We start from the raw sequence: 18,227 nt of genomic DNA on the forward strand, positions 1-18,227 counted from the left end.
GTGCTTTTAGTTGGAATATATGAATTAATATAAAGAAATTCTATAAAAATAAACTCACAAACTAACATACATGGGTTCATATAATACGTTATATATATAATCTAATTTACATGAATAAAAGAAGTTTTACAATCTAATGTGCTACATCAAACTACGTAACAAGTTTGTAAGTTTATTTTTGTAAAATCTGATTGTGACTAAAGTATTTCTATCTTAAATCCAGGTTAATTAAGCTTCGCCATTACTAATATAAAGTTCTTTTTCATCATTTTTTTTTTGTCCTGTTTTGATCTTCACTATGATGTTACTCGGTTGATAAAAAATTAATTAATGAGTAACGCTAGAGTTATCGTTGGGAGCTCCTGCTAATGTATTTTATGTATTTTTTTTGTTCTTTTTTTACATACATTTTTTCAATACTTTTAAATATTTTTTTTAAATTCACAATATCATTAAAAAAATACTTTATTAATCACGAAGTAAACAAAATCAAAAAATAAAATCCCAGCGGGAAGACTAGTATTGTTCATAATTAATTGGTCAATGGGTCCTATTCAAAAAGTCCACCACATGAAAAACAAATATACAAACCCCCATTTTTTCCACTACAAATTAAGTCGAATCAACTCATGATCATTCTATTAGTTCATATTTATGTCGTGACACAATTAGTAAATTACAATCAAAGCACATTTCAAACATCAACAGCGAAAAAGCACTTGATCAAGCCGATTGATTGATAAAAAAAATAAAGCAAGCATGAATTGTATTTTTTTTAATGGTGGGGACAACATCATTTTCATTCACATGGGTGGCGCCTAAGTTTTACTTTTGTTGCTTTGCAACATTTTTTTTCTTGTTGTTGTTGTTGTTTCTATTTTCATATTAATTTCTTGTTGTTGTATGTATGTATGTATGTGTGGTTTTTTATGTTGCGACAGAATTACTGTCAAAGCACGTGATGGATAGTTAGATAAGAATATAGTATAGCTAGTCGCTAGATAGTTTCAAGAATATAAATGGCATAGTATTTTCGTATAATTATCACGTAATATCATATAATTATTTAAATTATCATTTATTCTATCATGATCATCACTAATTTTTATTGACAAAAGATAAGAAATCGCGTGTTCATATTTAAAAAATACCGAATTATTACTCCATTATATCACAAAATATCAATAAAATAATTTGTATCGTGAAAAAGATTTGTATCAATAAATGGGTATTTTAGTTTTGAATATATTAATAGTAGCTTAGTTAGAATCCTTGAAACCGACACTAAGATCGATCAAGAAATATTGTCAGACGAAATTAATTAATAATTTTGTCTGATGATTTGTTAAAAAATCTGGTTGCAATTAAAGTGATAATTAATGTCTTATAATAGGATATATATATATATAGCAAATATATAGGAAAATACTATAGACATCATTACATAAAAATAAAGTTATAAACTGATATAGTTTGATGTGATATGTCATATTGTAAAGTTATTTTTATTGTAAAGTATATTTAATGAATTTTATAAAATTACATCAATTTATGAATTTACTTTATATAATCTTTTTGTGTGTATGTAACAGTTCTCAAATATATATAAGAAAAATATTAAATGTATTTAAGAAAAATTTACTTATCCACATGTCAGTTATTGATATGTTAAAAATTATAAAATTTAAATTCAAAATTTAAATTTTAAAAGAAAACTAACAAAATGAGTTTGGTAAATAAAATTATAAATATATGATATAAATATATATATATGTATGTATGTATATTTATATGTATATAATAGTACACTTGAAACACGTTGAGGAAAAGTACCCGTGGAATACTAACAAACTGGAAAGGGACCCAGAATATTGATTGTGGAGAGGACCACGTGTAAGGAGGATGTTGGATCAAAGAGTAGTCGAATAAAGGCCAGAGCGCATCTCTGCTTAATTATTTCCAGACACCGGCCAAAACCGGATCAGAGAGACCAGTTTTTACTACTTTGAAAGCAAGATCAGATGCAATTATTCAGCTAGCTGCTTTTCTATATACCAATAGTAGCTGGTTTTGCTTGCTAGCTGGGTGTGTTCTTGTCGTTTTTTCCTATAAAAGCGAGCGAGGTCCTACTTCCTAATTGCTTGCTTGCTTTTCCTACTAGATGGAAATTAAGCTGAAAAAAGGTTGCTTTGAAGCAGATTATATAAGATATCCATGATCATGTTCGTGCAGATCTCTTTGATGGCTGAAGCAGGGCCTGGCCACTGAAGCGCGCACGGCCTACAGACAGATACATAATATATATACATATTCATGTATTTAGACAAAGGTATGTTAATTCCATTCATTTACTCTTTAATTGATCTCCAAGTCATGCATATATATATATATATGGTTGTGTTTTCTTCCTTTTTTTTCACTCTCTCTCTCTCTCTCTCTCTCTCTCTCTCTCTCTCTGTGTTCTGATATTCTTTGTTTTCATAATGAAAGCATCTGTTGAGATATGGATCGAGTTTTACATTTGTTCGTGTCGATTGGTGTTTGGAGAAACTTTTTCTTTCCCACATTTTCCTCAATTTATGATGGATAAGATCACGACTTTAGCTGTCAAAAATGAAGATCAAACTACTGTTAATTCCCAGCTTTTTTGTAAGACTTGCAATATTTTTTTAATTTTTTTTTTTTTTGGGAGGGTGGGAGAATATATGGAAATGAAAATTTTTATCATCAGTCACTGTTCACTATCCCATACTCACAACCTTATAAAAAATACCCCACTTTATAGAGAAAAAAAAAATTATATTGACGTGAGGTGTAAAAGTGAATAGTAATTGATGAGTAAAATTCTTCAGATGAAAATTAGGAAAGAAGAACATCATGTGAAATAAATAAATAATTAGCAAAAAAAAAAAAATACTCGTTCGAGTCGTTCCAGCAAGCATATTATAATAAAGTGGGTGATCGGTACTGAACTCTCTGAACCCTTTTTTTCCATTCAAATTATTTTTCCTTTCTGGATAAGGTGTTTCCTTTGATTCACCGGACCAGAAACTTCATGTTTTGATCCGGCCAATATTTAGGTCTAAGAAGTTGTCAAGAAAAGAAAGGTTTATAAGTTATAATTCACAAGCTAGCATGTGGATTATAAGACTCGCTTGATTATGCAGTTTAAATGAGATGAGATGAGATATTTTATTAAAATTTGAATAAAATATTATTATAATATTATTTTTATTTTAAAATTTAAAATTTAAAAAAATTAAATTATTTATTATATATTATGTAAGAGTTTATAAAAATTATAAGAGACGAAATAATTTAATTTTATCGAGCCAAACCAACCTTAATTATCATATTGTTCTTCCTACATTAATAATGAGGGAAAGAAAAAGAACAAATTATTAAAAATAATAATCGCATTTCACATGATGACCATCATGCATGACATCATTGGCCAGAATCCACCAATTAAATGATAGAAGCTGGCAGTAGGTAAACTTGGATTACCTGGCAGCCTATTATTAATGTTTATCATTTTTTATTATATTTAATTATTACTAATTAGTGCTTTACAAATTATAAAAAAAAAAATTGGTGTAATAATTAATTAATTATTCACCTACCTGGCTTTATATATATATATATATATATATATATATATATATATATATAATTTACTATCATCTAGTTTTTCTGGGAAATTAGGTATATATATATATAGCAATTTCAGCATATGTAGTACTTAGCTAGATCATTAGCAGTACCAGATGCTGATGATCTCAAAGTGGCATGCATGGTTATGGTAAAAACATATATGATATATATACCAAACATGCTAGCTAGCTAGCTGTCGTGATCAATTATCGATGGATCGCAAGCATATTAATTGCAAAAGTCTAGGGTAGGACTATATATATAATTAGAAAGATGAGATTTTGTCTACTCAACTTGTCATTCATTTTCACCTCTTGTATATTTTAATTTTTTTTTAATTTTTTCCATTACTTAATAGTTAAAGAAATAATTATTAATATATTGATATATATTTTTTTATTTTTTAAAAATATTTTAAAATAATAAAAAAATTTGAAAAAAATAAAAAAATATTTTTAATTCAACGATAAGTTTGAGTAGTGTATTTTGAGCGGTAGAGTAATATCACTCATATAATTAAGTTATGAAATTCTAAGTCTGTTTAGATAGTAATGAAATGAGATGATTTTAAATAAAAATTAAAAGTTATATTATTATAATATTATTTATTATTTTTTTTTTTAATTTAAAAAATTAAATTATTTATTATATTTTATATAAAAATTATAATAATAAGATAAAATTAAATTAAATGAGTTGACACGTTTCCTCAAACTAAAGTGAACAAATTTGACGAAAAATCAGTGTATATACATATAGTAACTTCTTATTGGATGGGTGCTGCACATCATGTGGCACTAGTAGTGGGACCAGTTTCACTCCATATTAATCATGATGTCTTGTGGATCGAGGACCATTCATGCGACTTCCCAGAGTTTCTAATCTTCCAAGCCAACTTCCCCACAGGCCCCACCATGCGACAAAAGGCTCTGACACTCATATTGGCTTGTCGATCCCATCCATCCATCCATCAAAAGGCACCAAAACTCCTCACAAATTAAAATACTAAACAAGAACAAACCATCTGGCCACCGACTTATATGTTCCAAACAAGTAGTAATTCACCTTAATTTGCACAAAAAAAAAAAACATAGAAATATTGCATGCATGTTATTATTTAGTAAATATTTGTTTGTATGAGTTTGGATTAAAACAGATCGAAGTTTTTTGGAAAAGAATTTTTTTTTTAAGACCGAATGGGGAAGAAACAAAAGCAAAATAAAATCATCTGGTATTTTGTGCAGCGTTGCCTAGATGTTGTCATGTAGTTGTGGTCCATTTCTTTAGAGTGTACTGTACTTCAGAATGTAGCTGGTCACTGTATTGAAAATGGCATGCACATGAAAAAAAAAAAATTTAATTATAAACGATTTTATATGATTAGTTAGAAAGTGAATTTTATTAAAAATTGTGTTAATTTGAATTTAAAATATAAAAGTAACAATATTAATACGCAGATTGGTATGTAAATTTATTTGTATATAATAAAACTCTATGGAAAAAACAATATATTTTTGGATAGCAACCAATAAAGCAAGTACATATAAAATAAATAATAAAATTTATCTCTTTCTATTAGTTTAAGCTTTTGAGATAAATGATGATTTCATATGGTATCAGAGTAGAGGTTTTGAATTCGAATCCTGACTCTATACTCTATCTCATTTAATTAAATATTTCACGTGTTGGGCTACCCGTTGAAGGGGAGTCTGGCCCACACATGAGGAAAATATTAAGATATAAAATAAATAATAAAATTTATATCTTTTTATCAGTTTAAACTTTTGAGATAAGTGATAATTTTACACTGTCAAAATTAAATATTAGTGCCGCTGCTTATCATCCACATGAGTACTCTTTCTCCCTGTCCCTGTTCTTCTCGTGTTTTTTCTTGCAACTGGATGCAAGTAACAGAAAGCTGAACAGCCACAGTTATAGCTTTAAGGTTTCATGCTGCATGGTTAGCTATGGCCATGAACAAATTAAGATATATAGCCATTTTATAACGCAAGATAATATAATTTATTACATAACTTAACGTAGGCCGGTTAATTCCTTGCTAGTGATTACAGAAAAACAAAAAAACTATGAAATTAAAATAACAAGACTAATTTAAGGATAATGATCATCTTATATATATATATATATAAATATATAAATTGCCTAATGCATGATGCTGCTCATGATCTCTCTCTTTCAAGCATTTGTTAATGAGATATTTCAATATATTCTGAATAATTAAGCTTTATACATACTGATTGATTAATCGTATTGGGTAGTGCATATACATTTCATGTGTTAATGTTGGAAGCTTGTTCAAAGCATCACCAGTGAATTCTAGATAGTCAATGTATATACAATCAACGGTACACGGGACCAAAATTTACTCTACAAAGATGAGCCTGAAGGGTCATGTCTTGGAAAGGTTTCCGATATCTAAACAAATATTTTATATATATATATATATATATATAATGCATTCACCTTGATCATGAGGACCACAATAGCTAGAGGCAATGCATTGGCGTTGGTGGTTGGATATATGGATGTCTTTGTGCATGAATTAGATAGTGATAAAAGGGGAATGATATTTCACGAGGTCTGGTTGGGGTCCAACGGCTGTAGTGGATAATTAATATATATAATGGTAAATTACATGAAGATTATCTCCATGAGTCGACTTCTTATAATTATTATTATATGTTCTTGATCATGGACTTGGAATTGAGGTATTATTAATCGATGCATTTCGACTCGAGATCAGAGCATCTGCAAACCGATCTCACATTAATTTTTGTGACACATGTCACAAATATATTAATATAATAGTATAGTTATAAGTTGGAGAGTTTCCATTCATATGAAAGGGTGAAATTCCAGTTTCTGTCAAAAGAAGCATGATTAACCCTTGCTTTCAGATCAATTTTTCACGCCACTATGGAAGATAATAAAAAATATATATATATAGAAAAATAAAAAATAATTATAATTTTTTTAAATTATTAAACAAAATTAATATTATAAAACTATATTATTACAATATTTTAAGTTTATAATATTTTTTATTTAATTTTTTTCCTCTCATTTTTTAAAACACAAAAATAACAACATTTGGATAATAAAAAATGTTAAAAAATATTGAAAAGAGTTATGAATAGTAATAATAAAATAATAATAAATTAATAATGAAATATTAAATAATAATAAAAAATTAATAAAAATAATAATAAATAATAATAAAATATTTTAAAAATATCTAAGATATTCTTAATATCCAAATTATTACAAATTTTTACAAATTATTTTATTATTATTCATAAAATTTTCATCACATCTCATTATTGCCACTTCCCATACAAGCCTCAATGTCAAAGCACCCAGGGGGGTGGGGGGGAAAAAAAATTAAGTCCCACGAAACCTTCCACTACCGTTATTCTTTCTCCTTTAATTGTTTCCTCTCTGTCTCTCTTGCTCTGTGCTCTCTATTGCAAGCTGCACTTTCATTGTTCTTCTTCTTTTGTTTTGTACCATTTGGTTATCAATCTGTATCTTCACAGATATGAAGCAACGTTCGAAGAACCAACCAGAGGTACTACTGTTACTCTTTCTTGCTCCGTGAATTTTCTTTTGTGAATTCTATTTTATGGGCTTTGGTTTTTGGATAAACAATATTGATGGAAAACTTGCAGAGAAGTAGAGCTGAAATATGTTGTTTGGGTTGGTGGTGCGTACAGCTCTTCTGGCCCAGAGTGGTGATACGCAAATGGCTTAACATCAGCACCAAGGACTCCGATTTCAGCGCTGACGAGGACGACTTCGATATAGATTCCGGTTCCGATTCAGATTCCGAGGCTGAAGGTCACAATCCTCGCGTTAAAGCCTTCAACTTTTTGTTTTCTTTTAAAAAAAAAGTTAATAGTTTTTCTCAATATCTTACTTCTATATTGGAACTTGGTTGGTTTGTGTGGATTTGGTGGTGTTGCCGATAGCCCGATAGTGCAAGAAAGTCTGAGTTTGACGCCTTCAAAAACAAAAAAAAAAAAATTGAGGAACTCATCAAGAATTCTAACTGGGAAATGGGCCTCTGGGGAAACACTGGAACTGGTTGCTTATTAGTTTGTGTGGATATCTTGGAAATATGCTTTTGATGGTTTAATAGCTTGTTTGGAAATAAATCTCATCCCAAAATTCTCGTCTCATCTCATCCCATCTCATTTCCAAACATAATTTAAATACAAAATTTTCAAACTAATGATTACAACTTTCACAAACTTTCAAACAAAAAATAAAAAATAATTCAACCTTTTCAAATCCTCAAACAAAATTAAAATTATAGAACTATATTTTAACAATATTTTAACTCTATAATATTTTTCATGAATTCAACTTTTTATTAAACTATCTCACTCCTATTCATAAATTATTTTACTACTATTCGCAAAATTTTCATTTTATCTCACTCCCCAAACGAGCCTGCATGGATTTCATGGTGTTAATGGGTTTTTTTGAGGACCCATTGAAGTAGGTCCTTGGGCAGATCTGAAGTTTATAATTCTGTTTTTTGGCTTATGCGGATGTTATTGTTAGAACGGGATAGTGTTGTACTCGGATTGTTTTTTTTTTTCTCCTCATGTTTTAAAGAGTCCCTTTCAAGGCTTGAGTCAGACTATCAAATGTATGTTTGCAGGATTTGGTCAACAGGGAAGACAATCGCGGTTGATGGGCAAAAAAGGGGATGATGCTCAGGTTGACCTTGAAGGTAATTTTTCATTTACACAGTTTGCACATTGTGATCAGTGTTTTTAGATATTCATTAGTTTCAGTGGCTTATTGAAATTGTACCAATTCTTGGTTTTGGTGATGGAGGAAGACGTTTGGTATTGAGGCTGCTCTTGACAACATATTTCTTGAATAAACATCAGTAATCCTTTCATTGGTTGGACACAATTGGATTTCATCAGACTATTCAAATTTGGGTAATTTGAAAAGTTTTGTCTCTCAATTGGAATTTCTCCGTGTCCCTAGAAATTGGCTCTCAAATGCTGACCAAATGGAACCTAGAATGATTTAAGATTTGAAGTGAAGATTGCTTGATATAATTAATCACCCCTGTGTCTTGTATTGGCATCAATTTATTTCAGAGAATATGAATAAGAAGGTAGCTATACTAAATTATTACCCGAAGTTAGGTAGTAATGCAATAGCATTTTTCCATCTTAAGTTGGATAATACCTCAAATTATGACTATTCTATTCCGGATGCTTCTTGTGGTTGGCCATTGTTGCCCCTTCCTGTTCATGTATCGAGATATATAATGAGGAGCTTATTGAGAGGGTAGAGGGTGTGGGCTCCACATGAAAATTGAATAATTCTGTAGCAATAGATATTAGTCAGTTCGAAATTAATTGTATTCTTTGGGAAAAAAATCCATTTTATCAACAATAATGCTGCTTAATCTCAAATCTTATGCGTATTTCCAGTTCTAATACTATCCTCTCATGCTTCATTACTTTGTAGGCTGATTTTTTATTTTTTATTTTTGGACTTCAGATGGCCTTCCAATGTTAAGAAGAAGAAGAAAATCAGAAACTTTTAGGGCACAATATATAAACAGCGAGGAAGTCAGGTATAGTGTGCCTAATTTTAGAGTGAACACTTGTTGCACTCATTCTGGAAAGTACAAAAAGCCATGGTATCATTTTGAGTTAGTCAATTATTTTTATTTGGCTCTCCTTTTGTCCTAGAATATGCGTTGGGACTTGGAATGTTGGAGGGAAACTTCCACCTGATGACCTAGATATTGATGATTGGGTAAATATCAACGAGCCAGCTGATATATATGTGCTTGGGTGAGTTTTTTCAGAAGTTTCATGTATATGTGTAGATTATATGTTATGTTAAATTTGGTGCTTTTATATTTGCTTTATGTTGCACTAATCTGTTTTATTATCTCATAATTGTTGATATTCTGCATTTAATTGTGATACATGTCAAAAAATGTGAGCGGTTCTTTCTGTTACAAAAAAATTTGTTCTATACCGCTCTCTCTGATCTTAACCTGTTGTTTATATCCGGTGGAGTCCTTGGAAGCATGACATCTGCTTTTTGTTCACAGTCTTCAAGAGATTGTGCCATTAAATGCCGGGAATATCTTTGGTGCTGAAGATAGTCGCCCAGTTCCAAGGTGGGAAAAGATCATCCGTGAAACACTGAATCGAATCCGGCCCAAGGAAACAAATATAAAATCCTTTAGTGATCCCCCCTCTCCATCAAAGTATAAGCCATCTGATGATATCCCATATATAGAAGAGGAGATGTTTCTTGAAAGTGATAGTGATGTAGGTGATGAAGTTCATCCATTGGATGAAGAATCCAATGATTTTGATGAAGGTAAGGATGGATCAATCACAGAGCAAACCACATATGTGAATTCTGGAGTTTCAGACTGTCCTGGAAGTGCCAAATTAGGCTTTCCAGGAGAAGAAGAATTACAGAGCCAATTTTCTTCTCCAAAGAGGTTGGATAGGTTAAATTGTTTGAGGACAGAACATTCAGAAAATGTGGAAACATCAGTTGCTCGACACTGTGGCAAATTAACCAAAATTCTTAGTGGATCAGAAAGGATTGGTTTGAGCTGGCCAGAGCCTCCATTAAACTTGTTATCTCAGCGTGTATTAGAGAGGCCTAATTCCTTCAGATCAGTTAAATCTTTTAAAGCATCCAAATCTTTCACGACATATAGTTCTTTCAAGTCAACTACAAATGAAGTGCCTCCACAGATAGCACTGCTTGCAGAAATTGACCTCAAATCTCTCTTGAAGAGGAAGCGAAGATCTTCATTTGTAAGGATGGTAAGCAAGCAGATGGTTGGGATTTTCCTCACTATATGGGTCCGTAGGAACTTGCGTAGACATATTCAGAACTTAAAAGTGTCTACAGTTGGTGTTGGTGTTATGGGCTACATTGGTAACAAGGTTTGTTTCTTTCCCTGATGTTTTTTCTTCATTATTGTGAATTCTTTTTGGCCGTAGTGCTTGTTTTTATAATTTCGTTGTGAGGAAAAACATTTTATTTTATTTTTATTGTTATTTGCAGTTCTCCTCTTTACTTGCATTGCTTTCAATCTGATGTTTTAGGTTAGGTGCTGCATGCAGTAGTTGGCATGCATTATACCAAATGTGTCGTATTTTTAAAGCCAAGTATCTCATTCCTCAAGGCATAGGGATTAAAGTAATCAAAGGATCTACTAGCATAACGTAGATATCCATGAATTGAAAAGTGTGAGTTTTCCTGCGATAATAAGAAAGGTGCCCATTGTTTTATGCTAAAAGATGTAGTAGAGTTGATTTAAAATATAAAGTAAAAAGAAGTAACTTCTTATCTAATTCATTCTGAGGAGTAATATTAATTATTTTTTTTTCAATTTTGAAATGCATCTATCACTTCAGTCTTCACTTATTATATAGTAGTCTTTCAGATTTCAAGACAGTTCTTCAATCTTCCAGGGATCAATATCCGTCAGCATGTCCATACATCAGACCTTTTTTTGTTTTATATGTACTCACCTGACATCAGGTGAAAAAGATGGAGATGAACTAAAAAGAAATGCTGATGTGCATGAAATACTTCGGAGAACTCAATTTCAATCGGTTTCTGATACTGGACTTCCCAGGAGCATCCATAATCATGAGTGAGTATATCACATGCTATTGCTGAACCCTGAGACTATATCTCTCCCTCATGTCCCGGAAATGAGGTTTTCTTTTTTCCTTATGGTTTATTTGGTGCTATCATTATTTCTCGTGAGTTATGATGGAACTACAGTTGGTTCTGTAAAGTCTAAAATCTTCATGTGCTTATGTGGTGGTTAGGTTCTATTTGTTCAACTTACTGATTAAAAAAAAAAAAAAAAGGGTTCTATTTGTTCAACTTTTATGCATCAACTTCAACATTTCTTCTGTTATGTTCTGTTACTGAGTATTGTTAGAGCATAGCCCTTGAGTATGGCTTAGGCGGTAAAGGCAGAAGGTGGGGTTATGGTACGTCTTAGGTTCAGATATTTTTTTTTTATAGGTTTCAGATATTATCAAACAAAAAATGTTCTAACAATGGTATATTCTGGATGAATTTACATCCTTTTAGAATTTTGTTATTGTTTGAGTGTGTTTGCATTGTTTTTGTGTTCCCAAGGTATGCCATCCCAATGAATGCATCAGTTTCCATCATGTCTTTGAAGAAAAGTTTCTAACATTTTGTAATGCTTCAACTTGGAAATGGAGAATCCACAAATATAGGAGACTCGCAATACAAACCAATGGACTCAACTACAGCTCATAGCAATAAGTATAAAAAGTGCAAAAGTATTGTGACTCGTAAAACTAAATAAAACCATCTTCTTGCTGACTGTTTCATCTACTGATATATTAAAATCATCTGTATGAACTATTAAATAAATTTTTGGTAATTTGTAATTTCATTTCACTGGTATGTTTGAGGAGCATCTTCCTCCTTCAAAAGGAGTTGGTTTAGTAACATCATTTTACTTTCTTCTGCAGAAGAATAATTTGGTTGGGTGATCTCAATTACCGTATAAACTTGCCTTATGAGAAAACACAAGAACTAATTTCCAAAAAGGAGTGGTCTAAGTTGGTTGAAAAGGACCAGGTATGTAATCAATTTATTGTGATACTCTATCTAAGTTGGGGATTAATATTATTGTAGCGCTGTTCACAGCCTTGTCCATCATACCTTAATGTGAATGGGGCTCACATGACATTTTGAACAAATACTGAGCCAAGAATGTGTTGTAGACATCAAATTTTGAGTTCACTTATATTTATCAAACAATTCAAAAACTCTGGTCATTAGTCTGGTGCAAGATAAGGGAAAGATTTGTTAGATCTACATTTTTTTCCCCATTGACATTAATATACACTTAAACATACAAGCATGGATGTTTATATCAGTAGACTTCTTTTTTTGATAGGTAATCAAGAATTTTTATTCATAAAAAAAGAAGAGATAGCCCAATTACACAGGATGTATACATGAGAAGTACCTAACTAGGGTTTACAAGCAAATATAGAAAATCATGGACATTTAGTCCATTAAAGAAGGCATAGCCCAAGTACACAGGATGTAGAATTACTTCTTATTAGACCTCTTTGTCCAAATCATTAGAATTGATCTTGATTTGATCATAATTGAGAAATTGATCATAGATTTAATATTTTTAACATGAAAATTAAGAAAGCAAAAGGTGCAGCACACTAGAAAATAATGTGCTATAATGCTCATGTAGTCTATGGCCTTACATTTATAATGGTTTGAATTATCTGGATATGGTATTTGAAAACTGAAGTTTGTAGTTAATTCTTTCTCAGTTGCACATTTTGAGATTATTTATCATCCCAAATATGTAATCTATGGCTATTCATATATATGCAATGTGGCTTTACATTAATGGGCTATATAAAGAAGAATGGTCAGATCATGTTTCTTGAACATGGGTATTGGCATTCCACTTGTTACTCTTTACTTCATTGGGAAACACGAAACAAAAGGCAGAAATAATTGAAATGTAAAACTTAGTTTTCATATTCGGTGAATGAGATGCTACATTGAACATTAAGGCATATAGTCGAGCATGGGTCACTGATGACACCAGTACTTATGACTGAGTTCCATCCTTATATAGAGTTGTGCTAGTTGAGTATGGATCACCAATGCACAACATTACATTAAATCTTTATATGTATTTATATTAAGACATGCTTTCTTATCTGTCATTGCAAAGAGAAGGTAATTTTCTTATTTGATTGGGCATAACATTGGAGAAAAGCCAAGTTATAGGAATCCAGTTTGGCTTTCAGTTGTATTGACATCTCATTCTAACAGCTTGTACGAGAACTTAAAAAGGGTCGTGCATTTGATGGATGGTCTGAGGGTACTTTAAGATTCCCACCTACATATAAATATGAGATCAATTCAGAAAAGTACTATGGAGAGGATCCAAAGGCTGGAAAGCGTACACCAGCATGGTATGCTTCTACTTGCCTAGTCCGAGTGCTTGATCCCTGCACCTGCTAATATTATGCTTATTTGGTTGCTAACTCAGCCCCAGAAAATGGTTGTTTCATCATGTTAGAGAAGTTATGATTTAGTTTGTTCTGTTGAAGTAAACCTTTCCAGATAACTTCTAAGTGTTGGTTTGTTTCATTTGGCATTTAGAGTAATGCTACATACAGTCGTGGAGTACGCAAGCGTCGCGCAATCCTTTTCAAAAAGAATTGGGTCCACTATTAAAAAATTAGTTTTTTTTTTTTGTCATGTGGGTCTCGTATTTACTCACTTTTTTCAAAAGGATTGCATGGCGCTTACGCACTCCACGACTGCAAATATCATTTCTCTTATTGGATACAAAGTATTGAAAAGGTCTAACCGGCAAGCATTTTGTTGTCATCTCAGTTGCTTTTCCATTATCTGCCTTGTGATAAATTCTGGAAAAGATTCTAGGAACTGCAATTTCGTGTTCGTAAACTGTGAATGATTGTATTTAGGGAGTGAATCTAATTGAAAGACTAGATTGCTTTGGAATAATTTTAACCCTTTGAGTGAGTACCATGAAAGGAAAGTTTAATGTCTTCAGTAGTTTAACTTTACAACTTTGGCATCGTACCCGCCGGGCTACATTTGCACTATGGATTCAGTGTCTCTTCTTTCTTAGTTCTACCATTACAACTAAGACAAGTTATTCCACATAGCTTTCATTTATAGTAGTTATTAAAACTTTCATTTATAGTGAATATAAATTTAACAAGTTAGTGAACATGTGCTCTGGAAATCCCCAAAGGTGCTTTGTTTAGATCTATATTAGATTTTGACCATTGTTCAAATTTAAACATAATAGGTAGCAACATGTAAATACATATATTTGTTTGTGACAAATCTCAATTATTTCCTTAAAAAATCACTGTAGCTGACACTCTTGTTCCAGGTGTGATCGTGTTCTTTCATATGGCAAGGGACTGAAGCTATTAAGTTACAGGAGGACTGAGCTTAAACTTTCAGATCACCGACCTGTGACTGCCACATATATGGCTGAGGTTGAGGTGTTTTCTCCCAGGAAACTACAGCGGGCACTCACATTCACTGATGCAGAGATTGAAAGGGAAGATGTTATAGCAAATATGGGTATTGATGCTGGAATGAGCAGCTTAATATTGGGAGAGGTGAGTACTTTGCCATGCCGTGTGTGTGATTGCATGAGGTTCTCATCAGAGTAGCTAGGCTGTACTAAAATAACTATTTCTAGGGAAACATTCTGTTAACTCCTTTTTCGGAATATAAAATAAAACAAAGCCCTTTATTTTGAAGTTGACATGCAATCTCCTTTTTACAAGCCTTGGCTGTAGTTCATATAGACATGAACTCTGAATTCTTTTGGAATTTTTAGAGAAACCACTTTGGGTGGCTGGTCCAGTAATCTTTATAAAGCTTTTGAAGCTTTGGGGACATTCTTTGACATGACTATTCAAATTTATAGGATTATTCTAAGGCTGGATCTTAGAGCCTTTATCTGGTTGAATTTTAACAGGCCTGATTCTGGTGTGCTTCATTTGGTGATCTGATGGGTTTGGTCATGCTATGGCAAGATTGGTCATCTTATGTGCAAGCTGAGACCAGAACTAAGCTTGAAAATGAGATTGAGCTATATTCTAGTTCTCCATAGCTAAGGTTGCTGGTCATTTTATTACGTATGTTACTGTATTTTCTTGGGGTCCCAAAGTCTGTGATAAGACAATTAGGGAAGCCCGCTGTCTTTCTATTAAACCCCCTGCTCTGGTGAAGCCAGGATTTGATCATACGTCTATAGGATACCAAGAAGCTTTACCATCATGCTGGTTGACGCCTCCAAGGGTGCCAGTGTTGAAGCAAGCAAACCTATATGTTTATCCTCTCTGTATAGAATGATAAACCTTTCATTGAACCTACTTCGACATACTAACCTTATTTTTTTCCTCTGGCCTAGTTTTTTTCGTTGGAATACCAACCACTTCCCAAGCTTCCATACTTTGTCTCCACTAGCACCCTCCATAAACTCTCTCTCTCTCTCTCTCTCTCTCTCTCTCTCTCTCTCATAACCATAATGCCAAAATAATTTCCCCAGAACAACTTGATTAAAGAGGATTAAAGTTCTAAGCCCTAGCCCACCTTCTTCAATTGCCAATTGTACCTTGGTTCACCTCACCAGATGGGGCTAAGGTTCCACCCCGATACCTTCCATAAGAAATCAGGTTGAAGCTTCTTCAATGGGATATAGTTACATCATACATGCAGTGATCACTTTTACACCAAGAAACCCAATGCAAGAGCATGTCACCATTGGATCACATGCTCCCTCGCATAAGTTAAACTCTCAACTTGGAACCAATGACACTTACTTCTCTGTTCTTCTTTTTTTTTTTTTTTCTTTTTGAGGCCGCCGATTGGGGGGGGGGGGGGGGGGGCATCCATCATATTCATTTATTCTGTTTTTTCTTTGCCACTATCCTACTTTTTTTTCCTTTTTAAATGAAAATCTCTCTCTAATGCAGGAAATACATGATTGAGGGAGGATTTCTCAACACTTAAAGAGTGGATGAGAGATCCGGCAACTTGTGAAATTCTCAATAGCATTACTACATTTCACGTGCATTATTTCAATTTCATTTATTGGTCATTGATATTGTATATTGCAGTTAGTGTGTAAAGGTCTTAGCTGTAGGGGTTTTACCAATAGGTCTCATAGAGCATATTAGTTCTGAAGGCAGGTTCACACAAGTGGATTATTACTGTAAGTAGTGTGTATTGGAGATCACAGCTACGAGTGGAAAGTTCTCTAGTTGCTTAGAAAGTAGACCTTGTAAAAGACGGTTGATCCATATTCTCATGAGATATTGCTGCTATATGCAGATTTGTGCTATTTACCTTCCAACTTTAGTTTCTTTTGAAATTCTATTGGGAAATATATCTTATGTTCCAAGAATTTTTTTTATAGGTAAATTCATGTGTGTGTTTGGCAACAGCTGTACGAAAAAATGAATTCCATCATATGAACATAACAAATTTCACCTCCACCTTCCCATCCCGAAACCATTTTATCCGCCCGAGTTGCTGTATGCACATTTGGAGTCATTACTCATTACTCAATATTGATCTCACACATAAGTGGCATCTTAGAAACTAGGGGTTTGGAATCTGGATACAGTCCTACCCTCCCAACATTTCTTACGTTGTGGCTTCTCTTAAGACTTGAACCCACGAACATGAACTTCACAACCAGATTAACCTTTCCATACATACTTGCATCTTTCCAGATTTATGTGCTTCTTGTGATATTTGTGCAAGAGTAGGAGGGTTAAGTATCCTGTATCTGTTTGTTTTGCTGGAGTTCCAAGATATAACTCATTATTTCCAAAATTATGCAGTAAGTTGTATAGATATCATTTCCATACGTTTTAGAAGCATCTGTCCTTCACCATAAAAAATTAAAATGGTTGCATAGGCCAAGATGGTTTACCTTATCAACTGCTAGACCTGTGATTTAAAGCCTAAACCATTATTACCAAGTTGTAGGCACAGAGTTCCCTTTTGGTAGTTCTTGCACCAATCCAAACCCAAACCTCTTTCAAGGGAAGATATTGAATTAATGCAACTTTGATCCCAGATCCTGCTTATCTCTAAATCCGTAACTTATATCCTGGTCAGTAGTTTACAAACAAATAGTGATTGTCCAGACTCAGAGGAACATATTCTCTCAATCTTTTTATTCTGAGATTTGACGTTTTAATAATCTATTTGCACTAAATGATGGAAGATTGCTTTAGTTTAATATATCACAGTAATATGACAATCCACTCTCCCGCCTCACCTTAAGAATTTTTAACATTTCCCAAAGAATATAACAAAGGAAAAATTCAAGACACTCTGCAAAGGATCCTCTCTAGCTTAGTTAATAAATTTAAAATCGAGTTGATATCTGACCGATACAATTTGAATTAGCTAAATTAGTTTAAGGGCTCGTTTAGATGATAAGGTGAGATGAGATAGTTTTAAATGAGTTGAATAAAATATTATTTTTTAATATTATTATTGTTTTTAGATTTAAAAAAGTTGAATTGTTTATTAAATTTTGTATGTGAATTTAAGAAAATTATAATGATGAGATGAGATGGATTGAGAGTATTTCTGTATTCAAACAGAGCTTAAATTGAGTCCTTTTTGAATGATGGGGACAACTATGGCATATGAGAAGAGAAAAAATAAATAAATCATGTCAAAATATAATTCTTCCTATAAATTAGATCCTATCTTTCTTGCAGATAATACATCTCCTAATCCCTTGAATCATCTCCTTGAAAGCTATCTATCATTTAATTTGCATATATCTATTTGTCCCCAAAAAGAAAAAGAAAATATTTGTTTTGAGTTAATGAGTACTACTAGAAATGTTTTTCTATCTTGGATTTTATCAGAGAATTATAATCATTTATGTGATGCATTTTAAGTAAACATTTGTTAAAATATTTCAT

General features: G+C 32.3%; 1 protein-coding gene across 4 annotated transcripts; it reads left to right on the forward strand.

Moving 5' to 3' along the window:
• Positions 1-1,848: 1,848 nt before the first annotated feature.
• Positions 1,849-16,618, forward strand: LOC121242721 (type IV inositol polyphosphate 5-phosphatase 3). Of its 4 annotated transcripts, none has more exons than XR_005935949.1 (13): positions 1,849-2,279; positions 7,206-7,243; positions 7,344-7,512; positions 8,342-8,413; positions 9,205-9,280; positions 9,399-9,503; positions 9,770-10,628; positions 11,160-11,344; positions 12,210-12,318; positions 13,552-13,694; positions 14,651-14,885; positions 15,251-15,390; positions 16,251-16,618. XR_005935949.1 is itself a non-coding variant. In XM_041140662.1 (13 exons), the coding sequence occupies exons 3-13, from the start codon at positions 7,214-7,216 to the stop codon at positions 16,263-16,265; spliced, it is 1,998 nt and encodes a 665-aa protein (XP_040996596.1). In that variant the 5' UTR covers positions 1,849-2,123; positions 2,233-2,279; positions 7,206-7,213; the 3' UTR covers positions 16,266-16,618. The 4 variants fall into 4 exon arrangements, 3 of the variants coding, with proteins under 3 accessions (XP_040996596.1, XP_040996595.1, XP_040996597.1); XM_041140662.1 differs by lacking the exon at positions 15,251-15,390 and having other exon boundaries at positions 1,849-2,123; positions 2,233-2,279; XM_041140663.1 differs by lacking the exon at positions 15,251-15,390 and having other exon boundaries at positions 1,851-2,123; positions 2,233-2,279; positions 7,389-7,512.
• Positions 16,619-18,227: the final 1,609 nt, after the last annotated feature.

Source organism: Juglans microcarpa x Juglans regia, chromosome 8D (genome assembly GCF_004785595.1).
Source record: "Juglans microcarpa x Juglans regia isolate MS1-56 chromosome 8D, Jm3101_v1.0, whole genome shotgun sequence".
Classification (NCBI taxonomy): domain Eukaryota; kingdom Viridiplantae; phylum Streptophyta; class Magnoliopsida; order Fagales; family Juglandaceae; genus Juglans; species Juglans microcarpa x Juglans regia.

Bases quoted from the DNA above. Each gene is read 5' to 3' on its own strand.
- LOC121242721 (XM_041140661.1), top strand. From the start codon at position 7,214: ATGAAGCAACGTTCGAAGAACCAACCAGAG. The intron at 7,513-8,341 runs GTCACAATCCTC...GTATGTTTGCAG, and splicing joins TTCAGATTCCGAGGCTGAAG to GATTTGGTCAACAGGGAAGA. The intron at 9,281-9,398 runs GTATAGTGTGCC...CTTTTGTCCTAG, and splicing joins ATAAACAGCGAGGAAGTCAG to AATATGCGTTGGGACTTGGA.